This window comes from Sturnira hondurensis, unplaced genomic scaffold (assembly GCF_014824575.4).
Source record: "Sturnira hondurensis isolate 20B ecotype Veracruz unplaced genomic scaffold, ASM1482457v3 Scaffold0003801, whole genome shotgun sequence".
NCBI classification, from domain to species: Eukaryota; Metazoa; Chordata; class Mammalia; order Chiroptera; family Phyllostomidae; genus Sturnira; species Sturnira hondurensis.
Window position 1 is genome coordinate 1,162,919 of NW_028076432.1, and position 17,552 is coordinate 1,180,470.

Below are 17,552 nucleotides of genomic sequence, written 5' to 3' on the forward strand. Positions count from 1 at the left end.
TGGTTGGTTTTAGTCACAAATTAGAGGAACAAATGAAGGGTAAACTAAGTGAAACGAGGGGAAATGCACAGGGAACCAATAGTGATGGGAAGAAAACTGGGACTCAAATCAATGGAGTAGACCAGAAGGAAGAAAAAAATGACCAAACAGAAAAGAATGAAGAAACAAGAATTCAACAAAATGAGGAGAGGCTTAGGAACCTCCAGGACATCTTTAAACATTCCAACATCCGAATTATAGCGGTACGAGAAGGAGTAGAGGAACAGCAAAGAGTGGAAAACTTATTTGAACAAAAAAATAAAAGAGAACTTCCCCAATCTGGCAAAGGCAATAGACTTCCAGAAAGTCTAGGAAGCTCAGAGTTCCAAAGAAGGTGGACCCAAGAAAGGAACACACCAAGGCACATCATAATTACATTAGCCAAGATTAAAATGAAGGAGAGAATCCTAGAAGCAGCAAGAGATAAGGGGACAGTCACCTACAAAAGAGTTCCCATCAGACTGTCAGCTGATTTCTCAAAAGATCACCTTACAGGCAAGAAGGAGCTGGAAAGAAGTATTCCAAGTCATGAAAGGCAAGGACCTACATCCAAGATTGCTCTGTCCAGCAAAGCTTTCATTTAGAGTGGAAGGGCAGATAAAGTGCTTCTCAGATAAGGTCAAGTTCAAGGAGTTCATTATCACCAAGCCCTTGTTATATGAAAAGTTAAAGGGACTTATCTAAGAAAAAGAAGATGATAAAAATGAACAGTGGATGGACAACAAACTCACAGTTATTAACAACCACACCTAAAACAAAAGCAAAGTAAGTGGACAGCTAGATCAGGAGCAGAGCCACAGAAATGGAGATCACATGGAGGGTTAGCAACATGGAGGGTTAGCAACAAGGGGGGAGAAAGTACAGAGAATAAGTAGCATAGATGGTAGGTAGAAAATATACAGGGGGAAGGGTGAGAATAGTATGGGAAATATAGAATCTAAACTTGTGACACATGGACATAAACTAATGAGGGGGATGGTGGGGAAGGGGATGTGCAGGGTGGAGGGGAATGAAGGGGGGGAATGGGACAACTGTAATGGCATAATCAATACAATATATTTTTTAAAGTGTACAATTCTGTAATACATTTTATGTAGATTGTACTGTGTTCCCCCCATGTCATATCTCTTTCCATCACCATTTATCCCCCGTTTAACCTCTCCTGCCTCTTCCCACCCCTGTTTTCTTCTGGTAATGACCATTCTGTTGTCTGTCTATGAGTTTTTTGTTGCTGCTCCTGTTTCTTTTTTGCTTAATCTTGGAGAGTATAATGCTCAGTGAAATAAGTCAGAGAGAGACAAATACTATAAGATTTCACTTTTTTGTGGAATATAATGAACAAAATAAACTAATAAGCAAAATAGAAACAGACTCAAAGCTGTCAGAAGAGAAGGGGTAGGAAGGCTGGGTCAAAAGGGTGAAAGGATTAAGCAATTTCTTGACAATTAAAAATAGAAGAGAATATTTCTGCCTGTAGGCAAATAGAATAGATATGCTTTGCCCTATTCTCTTGCTAAGTACAACTAAAAACCCTAAACATTATCTATAAGCATAAGGTAAATTTAAAAGGTGGAGTGAAGAAAGCAGAGCAGCTAGGGAATCTCAAGATCCGGAGAATGACACAGGGGTGAGTTTTATGGCGTTTGCTTTCTTTCTCTCTCTGTCTCTGTCTGTCTCTCTCTTTCTCTGCCTTACCATACCTGGTGCCAGCGAAGCTGGTAACCCAAAGCACCAATGGATACAGACCAAAAAGTCCCAACAAAAGCCTGATCTCTTTAGCCAAATACTGGGAGAAGAGCACCATGCAAGGCAGAAAACTTAAAAATAATAGTATCAACTACTCCAGCCTTGCATTATGGAAAAAACTATTAGTCCCACCCACATACATTGACCAGCAAAGGCCACATAGGGAGCATAGACTTCCACCCTGACTGGGTTTAATATCGTACCCCAATGCCCACACTGTAGTGATGTCAAATTAGTCTAGACACAAAGCTGAACAAGACTTTTATCCCCATCAGATGGTTAACTAGCCCTCCCCCTGCTTACAGCAGAGACCATGTGGAAAGCCTGGACATCCACCCCCACCTGCCAGTAAGGAGGAACTCTTACTCCTTCCTCCTGGGGTGATGTCTAAGGAGACCTAGTGTACAGTGATTACTTTTCACCACTACCACCGAGCAGTAGAGCCCTGCCTCCCTTCCTTGATGGTGTCAGTGGAAGCTATGATGAGTAGTAGTGGGACACTGATATCCTTTTCAGTAGGAGGTATCAGTGTAGGTTTGGAAAGAAGCCAGAAGTAACAAGGAGCTGCCCCATCTCTGGTATCACTGTAGACTGAGTGGGGAACCTGGACTTACATCCCCACCTTTCTCTGCTAGATCAGGGCCAGGCAAAGCCAACTGACATATAAGATTGAAGCAAGATCTAGAGTTGTAACACAGCCAAAGTGTTCAGATTTCAATTGGACATCAATCGTTATACCAAGGAATTTTCAAATTAAATGGAAGGTAATCAGCAGAGACTAACATTGCTACAACAACAATATTAATCTTAAAATTATCTGACAAAGACTGTCAGCAAGATACCATCAGAATGCTTCAACAGGCAATTACAACCATCCCCAAATTAAATGAAAAAATAAGTCTCAGCTAAAAACATAATAGAAAGTCTGCAGAGAAGTGGAAGATATTAGGAAGAACCAAATGGAAATTTTAGAACTTCAGAAATCAATAACCAAAATAAATAAAAATACAGTGGATAGCCTCAACAAGAGAATGGAGGGGAGAGAAGAAAGAATTAGTGACCTGAGACATAGAACAGAAATTACCAAATCATTGCAACAGAGAAAATAGATAAATAAAATGAACAGAGTGTCAGGGTTTTGTGGGATGGTAATGTAGAGCTAATATTTGTACTGTTGGAGTCTGAATAGAAAAGGAGAAAGAAGGCATGCTAGAAAAGTATTTAAAGAAGTAATAAAAGATGGTCAAAAATTTTCCCAAACTGAGCAAAAGGTATAAACCTACAGATGCAAAAAGCTTAGTGAATTCTAAATAGGATAAACCACAGCAGTCCCCACCAAGATATGCTACATGTAAACCTCTGAAAAACTAGAGATAAATTTAAAACCTTGAAGGCAGTGAGAAAGAAACTATACTCTGAGGTGGATGGTGGGTTGAATGACAAATTTCTGATCAGAAATTGGAAACCAGAAGAAAGTGGCATAATACTTGTCAAGTGCTGAAAGAAAAGAAGACTGTTTCTAAGGAGACTTTTGAAGTCAACTTTTCTTTGGATTCTTACTGTTACAACTATTTTCCCCTATTTTTCATTGTGGTATAGAACTTCAGAAATAACATCGCAAAGTGCATTTCACTGAAGATGCATAAGATTATTTTTACTTATTTTATAATTTTTGTTTCTCAGAGAATTCCAAAAGAAAATAGTAATGTCCTGCTTACCCACTTTTAAAGGTTCAGGTTGCTTAGTTTTCATAATTTCTTTCTCATTGGATAATGCTGAGTAATTCATTTGGATTGTCAAAAAAAACAACTATTTTAATGGTATTCAGCTAATTTTCTGATATTTTGAAAATGTTTTTGTCATGATTAAAAACACATAATGTTAACTTTCCATCTTAACCATATTAAGGGTATCGCTCAGTACTGTTCTTTATTCATTGTACAACAGATCTCTAGAATTTTTCATCTCGTAATATCAAAACTGTACCCACTAAACACTAATTTGTCCTCTCTTCTCTCTTTAGTCCTTGATAATCACCTTTGAATTTTCTGTTTTTATTATTTTGACAACTTTAGATAGTGTAAGTGGAATCATAAAAGTATTTGTCCTTTTGTGACTGGCTTCTTTTTGCTTAGCATAATGGTCTTAAGGTTCATCTATACAACAGAATTCCCTTTTTTTTAAGGCCATACTCACTTTCTAAGTTTTAAAAATTCATATATTGAATATGTGAAACATTCATATATTGTATAAAATTACTTCTTGATATTAATTTTCTTACAGCACCTAAGAACCTCAGTATTCATTAAATTTAGACATTAAATATATTCAGTTCTGAAGTTACTTTCTTCTTGTCTTTATTTAATACTTTTTTTTAAAAGGATTTTTTTATTTTTAGACAGAAGGGAAAAAAGAGGAGAGAAACATCAATGTGTGGTTGCCTCTTGTGTGCCCTCACCTGGGGACCTGGCCCACAACCCAGGCATGTGCCCTGACTGGGAATCAACCAGTGACCCTTTGGTTCGCAGGCCCATGCTCAGTCCACTGAGCCATACAATCCAGGGCTCCCCTTGTCTTTTGATCACTGTGCTTTTCAGGTTCTGATTTAAAGACAGATTTTTGATTAAAAGGTCGAAATTTGAAAATTCTTTCTCTTTCTCAGTTTCATCTGTAGTGTGACTTTTGTGAAAACTCAGAATCCAACATAATTAACAAAGACTGTCAAAATTTGTCTTGCAAATTGAATTGACACTGAGTGATTCTTTTTTTTAAATTTTTTAAAATTACAGTTGACATTCAATATTAGTTTCAGGTATACAGTGTAATGGTTATAGAACTTATATAACATTTATATAACTTATAAAGTGAGCATCCTGGTAAGTCTAGTACCCACTTGGCGCATCATACATAGTTATTACAATATTATTGACTAAATTCCGTACGCTGTACTTTGCATCCCCATGACTGTTGTGTAAACTACCAATTTGTACTTAATAATCCCTTTCCTCCCCCAAGCCTCTGGTCACTCAGTAATTCTAATGCGGATAGAATCCTACCTGTTTATTTAATAATACCATATCCAAATTTCATTCAGTGGCTTGGTTAACAACTTTATACCATTCATTAGATTTTTAAATAATATTGTAAAAGCCCATTTGGATCATGTCTCCATTTTGAGATCTATTAATTTATCCAAAATTATTTTTGACTCAAAGTTGCTAGATTATTATAAATCTCAATAAACCTGGTAGTTTACCATTTATCACTTACACAATTCATAAAGAATGTTGTCTTTTCCTAAGTGGCATATCCTAATTTTGCCCTCCTTCGCATTACTTGAAGAAATCATTAACCATTTACCTTGAAGCATCGAAAAAGTTACCTGTCTGAGAAACAGCCCAATAATCTGACATTCATTCTGGAACTCCTATGAGAAATCTTTGGGGGGGGTTTCCCAATAAATCCTAAAATAGATATAGTATATTTTTTCTAATTATCAGTCACTTAAGCTGTTTATAATACCCCAGTGTGTTTGCTGTGAAGGAAATCTACCCATCTGTTTTTCAGTACCTCTGGGGTCCCTCGAAGTGAATTTCTGTTATTCTAGATAACATATGTTTTATTTTGCATTACCTTAGACATTACATGAGATGACTCATTTAAACTTCACACAGCCTGGTAAGTCACCTTTAAATGAGGCTTCAGATGTTTTAAGTTAATGAATGTTACATAGCAGTTCAGGTAAAGATGGGAGTCTAACCCAAAGTCTGCAGAACTTAAATGTTTATGCTTTTTTTCATCCAACCAACATTTGAATAGCTCTTTGGATTATTCATGGTAGATAAGAATTAATACAATAAGACCTTATTTATTTTAATATATGTTTTTATATACTTACATTTGTAAACAGTAGTTCTCGAGTACAGGAGAGGTTTTTGAATTGTATACATGCATATATATACCTAAACTTTTAGCTAAGGGATTGCTTCTGGCCCTGCTTCCTGCCAGTAGTTTTAGAACTTTTGTTATTTTCTTTTAACATCCTTCCTGTTTTTATAAGTTTTGGGTTGTCTGTATTTGGCTTTGACCTGGTATTTTCTTGAGACTCTGCTTCCCATATAGCTCCCTCTTCTACAAGCACTGCAGCTACATTGAGGTATTCTTTTTATTCTGTCTTTATATCCTGTGAATGATTTCTAATACCATACCTGAGTAAAATAGAAGTGGTTTTATGTGTGCATATCTAGTACTTACCAAGGTTTTGCCTAGCAGAATACTTTCATATTCTCTTAGAGCATAGCACAGTTTTTTACTCCACTTACATCTTTTTTTTGCTTTATATTCATTTACTTATATGTAATATATAAATGTTCTCATTTAGTTTTATATTACATTTTTCAAAACTGTAAAACAGAAAAGGTTACCTCAATTAATTATGACTTATGTTTGTGAAAGTCCCATGAAAATCATAAAAAATGAAATATTACTTTGTACAGGGAGAAATGTTTACAACATACTATTAAGTTTAAAAATACCAGGCTACAAAATTATATGGTCGCTATTTTGTGGTCTGATATGCATATACAAAATAGACCTGCTGCAAAAACCTTGGGTAGCAAAAAAGTTCTTCTCACACACACACAAAAACCACATAATTTATACAAATCCCTCCTGATCCTACCTCTTATTAATGATCTCTGTTAACTTTATAGTGTATATTCTTTCATTTTTCTTTTCCTCTCTGTATCTGTGTATGTGTTTCTAAAAGTTACATCACTACATAGATACCCATAGTTAGATGGGTAAAGGCCTTCTTAAAGCAAAAGATTTACTAATCTGACTTCATAAAACCTTTAAGATTTAGTAAATTACAAAATACTTATAAGAAAAGTTTTTTAATTCAGTGACAATATGAAAAAAATATTTGCAACACATCTATTAGATGCAGAGAATAACAAGTTTCTTTGTATATCTTTGATTAGTACCATTATCCATTTACCACATCATATAAGTCAAGAACTTTAATTTATCTTAAAACACCTTTTTTTTACCCTCATTTCTCATATTCAGCTGATCTCACAGTGTCTCCTAGGTATCTCTGGAATTCATCCATTTCCTCCAAAAAGTTCATTTAGCTTTTTCCATAAAACGAAAGACACATTTTTCATTTTTACCAATAACTTTATTGATTTGTATATTTTAAGTATGTCAGTTATCTCCCACATGGTAGAATGTTGATTGTTCTCAATGTTTCCATTTGATCGCTGCTCTACCGCTGGTCTATTGCTGGTCAACCTCAGCTGGAGTATCTGACCATGGAGAGCATTCTACAGCAAGAAATCTCTAGCACAAAACTTCATAAACCACTTTTGACGCGTTCCATCAGTCACCGCACCTTCTCCATATACTGTACAAATCTTTTTTTGCATTTCAGTTGCATTTTTAACCTTTCTTAAAATAATAAAGCAAGGACAGCAAACTCATAGTTATTAACAACCACACCTAAAACAAAGGCAAACTAAGTGGACAGCTAGATCAGGAGCAGAGCCACATAAATGGAGATCACATGGAGGGTTAGCAGCAGGGGAGTGGGAGGAGGAGCGAGGGGGAGAAGATACAGGAAATAGTAGCATAGACAATTGGGGAGAAAATAGATGGGGGAGGGCAAGAGTNTTCTCCATATACTGTACAAATCTTTTTTTGCATTTCAGTTGCATTTTTAACCTTTCTTAAAATAATAAAGCAAGGACAGCAAACTCATAGTTATTAACAACCACACCTAAAACAAAGGCAAACTAAGTGGACAGCTAGATCAGGAGCAGAGCCACATAAATGGAGATCACATGGAGGGTTAGCAGCAGGGGAGTGGGAGGAGGAGAAGGGGAGTGAAGATACAGGAAATAGTAGCATAGACAATTGGGGAGAAAATAGATGGGGGAGGGCAAGAGTAGTGGGAAATGTAGAAGCTAAAGAACTTATGACACATGAAATGAACTAAAGGGGGAGAATATGGGGGGGTGCAGAGTGGAGGGGAATGAAGGGGGAAATGGACAACTGTAATGGCATAATCAATAAAATATATATTAAAATAATAAAGCATAACACACCAAAAGTATGTATTTTCGTCCGTCTTCAATGTTAAAATGGCTACCCAGAAACTCATCAATTTTGATGTTTTTTTTTAAAAATGGATGCTGACGTGACAGCTGTCACAATACAGTCTAATAAAATTGTTTTGAATGAAGTTAAACATAGTTAAGTGCTAGTAGAACCATCTTATGGAAAACACCAAATGAACTTTTTGGCCAACCCAGTATAAGGACAATCAGGTATTTCAGTTACACTCAGAGAAATTAACCTGGCCCTGTCTAGCCATCCATACTTCCTGTTGCAGGATTTGGGTGCCTTTTGTTCTCCCTTCCTGGAACACATGCTTAGTACCTACGTACTCTTCAGAGAATCCTTTCCTGATCTCACCAAATCAGATTATTACATATTCTTCAGAGAATCCTTTCCTGATCTCACCAAATCAGATTATTCTGTTTATTTTGCTAGATACAATAAAATTACCTAAGACTCATAATTTTACACTTATTTGGTTGATTTATCTAATTTTTTTACTAGACTGTAATTTCTTTGAGGGGTGGGTCCATATTTGCTTTTGCTTGCCATTGTATTCCTGCCATGTAACATAGTGCTAGACATATTCTAGATACCTCTTTTAGTTAGCTTTGGCTGCTATAACAAAGTACCATATATTGGGTGGCTTAAACAACAGACATTTGTTTCTCATGGTCCTGGAGACTAGGATGTCCAAGGTGCTGGCCGGTTCTGTATCTGTCCTGCAGATGCATGTCATCTCTGTCCTCTGGAGGAGAGGTAATCAGCTCTAATCTCTTCCTCTTTCAGAAGATCGATAATCCCACTGTGGGTGCTCCACCTTCAGGATTTCTTCAAAACCTAAGTACCTCCCAAAAGCCCCACTTCTTAATGCTATCACATTGAAGGTTGGGATTTCAACATGAACTTGGGGGACACAAACATTGAATCAAAATACAAGTAGAGATGTAAATAAGTTCCAAAAAGAGAACATACAAATGCCAGTAAACATATTGAAATATTTTCAACCTCATGTGTAATAGGAAGTAAGTTAAACAATGATAAGATGCTTCATTCTCATTATATTGAAATTTTTAGAGGTTAATAATGTCCAGTGTTTGTTTCAGAACATGTCCATTAGGAGAGTGTCATTAAATAATATTATTCAGCCATTCTATGTAATATTTTCAGTTATTATAAGGAATTATAAGCCTTGCATTCCAGTGCATTTAAAATAATCCCACTAACTTTTTTATTACAAAAAGAAACTCAAAAGTGACTATGTATATATGTTTATATACACACATAAATTCATAGCAAAGTTACTAGAAAGATACTTGCAATACTGTTGGCTAGTGTTTGTCTCTGGGAAAGATCGTGACAGCAGAAGAAGAGGTTTAAAGGAGGTCTTTTTCTTTTTAACTCTGTGGCCTTTTTTTTTACTGTTTTTATAATGAGAATATTACATAATCTGAAAAAATATAAATAAGAGTTAAGTTGTTTAGGGACATAGAGAAAAGCAGGTCATTCTTTACATATAGGAAAGGGAAATCAGAAATGCCAAAAGAGCATGGTTTAACCTGGAATTACAATCAATTCCATATTGTTGGAGCTTAAAGTGTGATACAGGAAAGAAAAGGAATGAGGCTGAAAAAGAATACAAAACGAGTATTGAGGGCCATGTATGTTTTCTCCTACTCTGCTACAACCGTTCAAAAAATTTTTAGTTGGGAATTGACAAGGGTCCTGTTAAATAGATGTTTTAGGACTTGAGTAGTTGACATAAGAAAGTGGTGTGATAACCTTTTGTATCTGGATCACTTGGGCAGGTTCGATGCAGCCTGTGCATAGTTTCTCAGGATTATATTTTTGGATACATAAAACATGAAGTACAAGAAAAACTAAATTATATTAGACTTCGTTTATCAAAATATTAGAAAAACATTGTTGTGGTATAGTTTTTTCTATGTGCTTTTTAAGCATCACATTAAGTAAAAAGGCCTAATGGTTAGTGTGGTAACTACTTAAATTTTGAAATCGTGGTGAATGTAAATAATACTTTAAGATACTAGCATCAGTGGAATGGTCTTCTGAATTCTGCCCATGGATCCCCAAATAAGAATTATTGCTTATGGCATGAGACTGGGAGCATGGAGATCAGTAAGGGTCCTAGTCAATATGTAGATAATGAAAAATCTTAGTGGAGACCGTCTGACATGATCCTAAGAAAGACGTTCTAATTATTATAGAAAACATTTTTTGTTAGCAAGGCTAGCTTTCCATTTTCTAGTATACATTATAGAAAATTTAAGGAATATAAATTTTTTTAATAAAGAAAACATGTTTTATGGTAGTTTTTTAAAACTTAACTAATATATATTTTATCCTAGGTTTTTATTGCTGTTCTTACATAGTTTTCCTCATTGACTGTACATTTAGTCTTAATCCAATGATATCATCATCGCTTAACTGTATTCCTTTTGATTTAACAGGTTTTTGATTGGTCAGGGAGCACATGTAGGAGCTGTCAACAGCGAAGGAGACACACCTTTAGATATTGCTGAGGAGGAGGCAATGGAAGAGCTACTTCAAAATGAAGTGAATCGGCAAGGTAACGTAAGAGCAACCTAAATGGAAAAAATGTTTACAACTGTTTTAGAAAGAATATCATACTTTTTCAGTAAAATAATTGTGAACATTGAAAGACAATTATAATTTCAGTGAGAAAAAATTATGTATTAATAAGAGCTTTTGAGAGAAATAAAACAGACCAAAAAGAGTAAAACATATATAGGATGAATTTAACACACTGTGAATTTAAATTAAGCAGTCAAGAAGTTTTTATTGGACTTTTGATCAAGATGGAGGCGTGGGTAGACACACTGTGCCTCCTTGCACAACCAAAATAAGAACGAAAATTTAGAAATAAAATAAGAGGACTTCTGCCAAGATGGAGGCATAGGTGGAAATACTGTGCCTTCTCCCACAACCAAGTTTGAATACAACAAAGGTCTGGAGAACAAAGACACAGCTAAAGACCGGAAAATTGAATTATACGGAAGTCCAACAACAATGAACCGTTCAATTGGGATGCTAAGAGGGGCGGAGCCAGCAGCCGAGCAGGGTTGGAAAGGACAGATCCCCTGACCTAGCCAAGCAAGTGGCCGGGACCCAGTCAGGGTGTGGGGCAGACTGACCGCGGTTGCACATTTGCGCACAGTGAGATGGACCACGTAGGCCCCAGGCTGTGGCACACTCGCATGCAGTGGAACGAAATGCGTGGGCCTGGTGACGGTGGCAGCTGTGGCACCTGTGCCTGCAGCGTGGGAGGCGGCAGACGGGACGCCATTGTTCCTCTTTGACCCCGCCCCCACATACAGTGTCACAACCCAGAGACTGAGTTGTCCTGCTCTGGTGAACGCCTAGGGATCTGATCCTGATATGTAACAGGCACAAACAGGCCAAAAGATGGCGCAAGAAGAACTCAAAGTCCCAGAGCCAATAACTCTAAGTGACCAAAAAATTGCCAGCCTCTCAGAAGCACAATTCAAGACACTATTTATCAGGATGCTCACAGAACTGGTAGATTATAGTCACAAATTAGAGGAACATAGTCACAAATTAGAGGAACATATGAAGGCTAAACTAATTGAAATGAAGGGAGATGCACAGGAAACCAATAGTGATGGAAAGGAAACTGGGACTCAAATCAATGGAATGGACCAGAAGGAAGAACAAAACATCCCACCAGAAAGGAATGAAGAAATGAGAATTCAAAAAAATGAGGAGAGGCTTAGGAACCTCCAGGACATCTTTAAACGTTCCAACATCCGGATTATAGGGGTACCAGAAGGGGGAAAGAAACAGCCACGAGTGGAAAACTTATTTGAACAAATAATAAAGGAGAACTTCCCCAGTCTGGCAAAGGAAATAGACTTCCAGGAAATCCAGGAAGCTCAGAGAGTGCCAAAGAAGTTGGACCCAAGAAGGAACACACCAAGGCACATCATAATTACATTAGCCAAGATTAAAATGAAGGAGAGAATCCTAGAAGCAGCGAGGGAGAAGGGGACAGTCACCTACAAAGGAGTAGCCATCAGACTGTCAGCAGATTTCTCAAAAGAGACCTTCCAGGCAAGAAGGGGCTGGAAAGAAGTATTCCAAGTCATGAAATCCAAAGACCTACAGCCAAGAGTGCTTTATCCAGCAAAACTTCCATTTAGAATGGAAGGACAGATAAAGTGCTTCTCAGATAAGGTCAAGTTCAAGGAGTTGATCATCACCAAGTCCTTATTATATGAAATGCTAAAGGGACTTATCTAAGAAAAAGAAGATGAAAAATATGAACAGTGAAAGGACAGCATACTCACAGTTATTAACAACCACACCTAAAACAAAAGCAAACCAAGAGGACAGCTAGATCAGGAGTGGAACCATAGACATGAAGAACAAATGGAGGGTTAGCAACAGGGGAGTGGGAGGAGGAGAAGGTACAGAAAATAGCATAGACAGGTAGAACATAGATAGGGGGGAGGGCAAGAATAGTAGGGGAAATATAGAATCTAAAGAACTTGAGACATGTGGTTATAAACTAAGGGGGAGAATAGTGGGGGAGGGAATGTGAGGGTGGAGGGGAATGAAGGGGGTGAACAGAACAACTGTAATGATATAATCAATAAAATATATTTTAAAAAAAGAAATAAAATAAGAACCAGAACTGACAGAAAATTGAACTGTATGGAAGTCAAATGGCCAAGGGGCTGAAATAGACACATTCATCCAGACAGGTAGGTAGGACAGAGTCAAGCTGAGAAGGGTTGGGGCACCAGAAGCAGTGATACCAGGTGCGCAAGACTGCAGTGGACAGACCCTGGGTGAGTAGGCAGAGGCTGGAAGACCCCGGGCTCTGGGTAGCAACAGGCAGACCCAGCGAGGCGGCCATTATGAAATGAAGCACTGTGCGCCAAGAGGCTGGCTGACTGGGTGGCGATTCCACATTCACACACAAGATAACTGGGGAGGAAGGCAGACCACGCAACCCAGCATCACAACACCTGGAAGTAAAGTATCAAAACACCAATTGAAAACACCTGTGGGGGTTGACCTGCAGGGTTAGACTCCCAGCCTCACAGGAGAGTTTGTTGGAGAGATCCATAGGTCCTAGAACCCACACAAGCCCACCCACCTGGGAATCAGCACCAGAAGGGCCCAGTTTGATTAGGGGAAGCAGCAGAAGTAATTGAAATCTAGCAGAGAGCCAAGCAAACGCCATTGTTCCCTCTCGGACCCTGTCCCCACATACAGCATCGCAACCCAGCAACTGGGTTGCCCTGCCCTGGTGAACACGTAGGGCTCTGCCACTCACTACAAAACTGGCCCGACAAGACCAAAAAAAAAAAAAATGGCTGAAACAGAAGAACAGATCAGAGCTCCAGAAATAATACAACTAAGCGACCAAGAGATAGCCAGTCTATCAGATGCACAGTTCAAAGCACTGGTGATCAGGATGCTCACAGAATTGGTTGATTTTGGTCTCAAATTAGATGAAAAAATTAAGGCTACCATAAGGGAAATGAAGGAAAATGCACAGGGAACCAAGAGTGATGGGAAGAAAACTGGGACTCAAATCAATGGAGTGGACCAGAAGGAAGAAAGAAACATTCAACCAGAAAAGAAAGAAGAAACAAGAATTCAAAAAAATGAGGAGAGGCTTAGGAACCTCCAGGACATCTTCTGAATTAATAAGGGTACCAGAAGGGGAAGAAGAGGAAGAGCAACAAGTAGAAAACTTAATTTGAATAAATAATAAAGGAGAACTTCTCCAGTCTGGCCAAGGAAATAGACTTCCAGGAAATCCAGGAAGCTCAGAGAGTCCCAAAGAATTTGGACCCGAGGAGGAACACACCAAGGTACATCAGAATTACATTAGCCAAGATTAAAATGAAGGTGAAGATCCTAGAAGCAGCAAGAGATAAGGGGACAGTTACTTACAAAGGAGTTCCCATCAGACTGTCAGCTGATTTCTCAAAAGAGACCTTACAGGCAGGAAGGGGCTGGAAAGAAGTATTCCAAGTCATGAAAGGCAAGGACCTATACCCAAGGTGGCTGTATCCAGCAAAGCTTTCATTTAGAATGGAAGGGCAGATAAAGTGCTTCTCAGATAAGGTCAAGTTCAAGGAGTTCATTATCACCAAGCCCTTATTATATGAAAAGTTAAAGGGACTTATCTAAGAAGATAAAAAAACAATGTATAGTAAAAAGACAGCAAACTGACAATTATTATCAACTGTGAGAGCGACTTTTCTCGCAAGTCCCCTCAACCGCCATGGATGAAAGTAAACATGATTGAGACATGATGTGATCTGCTTACAGAGGAGAAGTGGCCATTTTCCCAGAGGAAAAAGGCCATGAGCAGTGGCCAGTTTCTCTGGGGGGAAAGGCGTTGAGCTCACTCCTCTAGGGGCTTTTATTGGGTTGTAATACACAGGAATACAGGACAGCAAGGATCAAACAGTAGATAACATTTCAAAGAAACCTGAGGGTTTAGTATGAGTCAGAGTCTGTCAGGAACAGAGTTTTAGGGTTTCCTCCTCGAACCCTTACCATATGATTTCACATGTTTATCAGGAGGTCTTTGTGATGCCAGTATTGTTCCCCAGGACACATACTAGGAAGGCAAGGAGCTACACCTCTCCTCAACAGGCTTAAGGGGAATAGAGCCAGGAAGCACTTCTCCCAGAGAGCATGGGGACTTGAGCTATGTCAAAGCCAGGGGGCAAGAGTCCATTGCTTCCTCTTTGTTGCAGCCCCCAAGTCCTTCCATGAAGGCCTCCCTTCATGGAACCTAAGTGATCAAGTCTGGCTTAGGTTGCCCCACTCTGTGAAGGGTCTTACTCTTCATTGACTTCCGACCAAGCTTTGGGCGCAGGGAGAGGAAACTGAGGCAGCATTTGCTACCAGAGACAAGCCTTGTCTTCTGCCGCTCGCATTACAGAGGTTGTCCCTCTCCCTTAGCCACAGTGGGTCGAGATACAATTCCTAGAACCAGGCAGAGTGGTCTACAACAATCAACCACAGCTAAAACATAAGCAAACTACTAGAACAGGACAGAACCACAGAAATGGACATCACATGGAGTGATAACAACAGGGGAGTGGGAAGAGGAGATGGGGGAAAAAAGTACAGAGAATAAGTAGCATAGATGGTAGGTAGAAAATAGACAGGGGCAGGGCAAGAATAGTATGGGAAATGTAAAAACTAAACAAGTTAAGACACGTGGACATAAACTAAAGGAGGTAATGTGGGTGGGAGAGGGTCTGCAAGGTGGAGGGGAATGAAGGGGGGGAATGGGACAACTTTAATAGCATAATCAATAAAATATATTAAAATTTTTAAATTAGGCCTGGCTGGTGTAGCTCAGTGGATTGAGCTCTCGGGCCTGGGACCCAAAGGATCAGGGTTCGATTCCCAGTCAGGGCACATGCCTAGGTTGCAGGCCAGTTCCCAGCATGGGATGCATGAGAGGCAACAATACATGATGTTTTCCTCTCTCCTTCCCTTCCCTTCTAAAGATAAATAAATAAAATATTTTAAAAAATTTTAAATTAAATTTTAAGAAGTTCTTACTGAAGAACCTAATGAACAAAATAACCTGAAAAAATAGAACCCACTCATAGGTACAGAGAACAGATTGGCAGCTCTCAGAGGGGTTAGGTAGCTTTGTGGAAAAGGTGAAAGGATTAAGCAAAACAAACAAAACTCATAGAAATAGAAACAGTATGATGATTACCAGATTCCCTCTGGTAGTCACCATATTTGGGGGAGGTAGGAGATAGTAATGGAGGGACAAATGGTAATGGGATGAGACTTGGGGTGGTATACACGCAATACACTCTACTGATGATGTATTATAGAATTGTACCCCTGAAACCTATGTAATTTTATTAACTAGTGTTACCCTATACATTTAACTTAAAAAAAAAGAAAATCTCACTAATAAGTTGGTGTTTAAGCTAATATCTGAATGAGGTGAGGGATTGAATCGTGTGGATATGGGGAAAGAATATTCTGGACCAAGGGAACCATGAGTGCAAAGATGGAGGCTTCCTTGTATATTCAGAGAAGGAACAAGTGGTCTTAGTGTGACTGGAACAGGCAGAACAAGGAAGAGTCTGGAAGGCAATGAGGTCACAGAAGTAGTAGTGGACCACATTGTATAAGGCCTTATGGGTCATTGGAAGGACTTGGACTTTTATGTGGAATAGGGACCCAAGGGTTTGAAGTAGAGAAATGCCATCAACTGACTGACTCCAAGAAGGCTCTCTGTGGCTGTTGTCAAGAATAGATTGTAGGAAAGTAAGGATAGAAGTAGGAGAGTGACAATGGCAGAAGTAGGGTGTAGTGTTAAACAACTAATGGAGAGGTCGGATTTTAGATATATTTTGAAGTTTTGGCCAAGAGGATTATTGAGTGATTAAATGTAGGGTGTGTGAGAAAAAACAGAGCAGGAAAGATTCTAGGATTTTTGCCTTGAGCAACTAGATGGATAAAGTTTCAATTTGGGAGGTAATTATTATGGGAAAAGTAGATTGTGTAGGGAAAATTCAGGGGATCATTTTAAGACCTGTTAAGTTTTTTTAACCTATTAGATATTCAAGCAGTTAAATATGTGAGTAAAGAGAGGTACCAGGCTTGTGATATAAATTTGGGAGTTGTCATATTATAGATGAGAGACAGTTCTTAGGGGCAGAGTTTCTTTTAGGAGTGGTGGGTGTTCTGAAACTACATTAATCGTGCATAGCACAACTCTGAATTTACTAAATAGAAACTGTGGCACTGTATACTTTAAATGATATATCTTGATAGAACAGTTACTTTATATATAAAATATATATACACATAATGTACATCTGAGATCTTTCCAGAAAAAGTCCAGCCATTGTTAATATCACGAGAATAGTTTGAGGGACATCAATGTAACCTGGCAGCCGAGGAGAATGGACTGGAATGCACATGGGTGAACAGTGACAACTTAACTGTACTAGTTAGTGGGGGCAGTAGACACAGTTGAGTGAGCATGTGTACTGTATAGCCATCACGTTCAAAACGACCGAGCCAGTAGAGCAACAATCTATTCAGATTTTGCATTAAGCTTGAACATTCTCCATGGAAACTATTTGGATAGTTTAGAAGGCTACAGCTATGGGCAGCTGGTGATTGGCAACTTCATCACAGCAACACACCTGCTCATGCATCCTGTCTCGTGCAGAGTTTTTGGCAAACCATCAAATTACCTAGGTGACTCAGCCTCCATACAGCCTAGATTTGGTGCCCTGTGACTGTTGGCTTTTCCCCAAACTAAAATCACCTTTGAAAGGGAAGAGATTTCAAACTGTCAATGAGATACAGGAAAATACAATAGGGCAGCTGATGTAGATTGGAAAAACTGTGTGAGATCCCAAGTTGCTTACTTTGAAGCAGACTGAGGTGTCATTGTCCTATATGTAAAGTGTTTTCATATCTTGTATCTTCTTCAGTAAATGTATCTGTTTTTCATATTACATGGCTGGATACTTTCTAGACAGACCTCATACATATAATCCAGCAATTCCTCTTCTGGATATATATCCAAAGAATTAAAAGGAAGGTTTCAAGCATAATTTATACAC

At 38.5% G+C, this 17,552-nt stretch overlaps 1 protein-coding gene across 7 annotated transcripts in view; it reads left to right on the forward strand.

Moving 5' to 3' along the window:
• The window catches only part of PPP1R12A (protein phosphatase 1 regulatory subunit 12A), a 141,498-nt gene that overhangs the window by 54,389 nt on the left and 69,557 nt on the right, over positions 1-17,552 (forward strand). For all 7 annotated transcript variants that reach the window (XM_037042818.1, XM_037042814.1, XM_037042813.1 and 4 more), the window contains exon 3: positions 10,377-10,495. In XM_037042818.1, the coding sequence (XP_036898713.1) occupies positions 10,377-10,495 (119 nt within the window). The remainder of the gene's footprint in view (positions 1-10,376; positions 10,496-17,552) is intronic.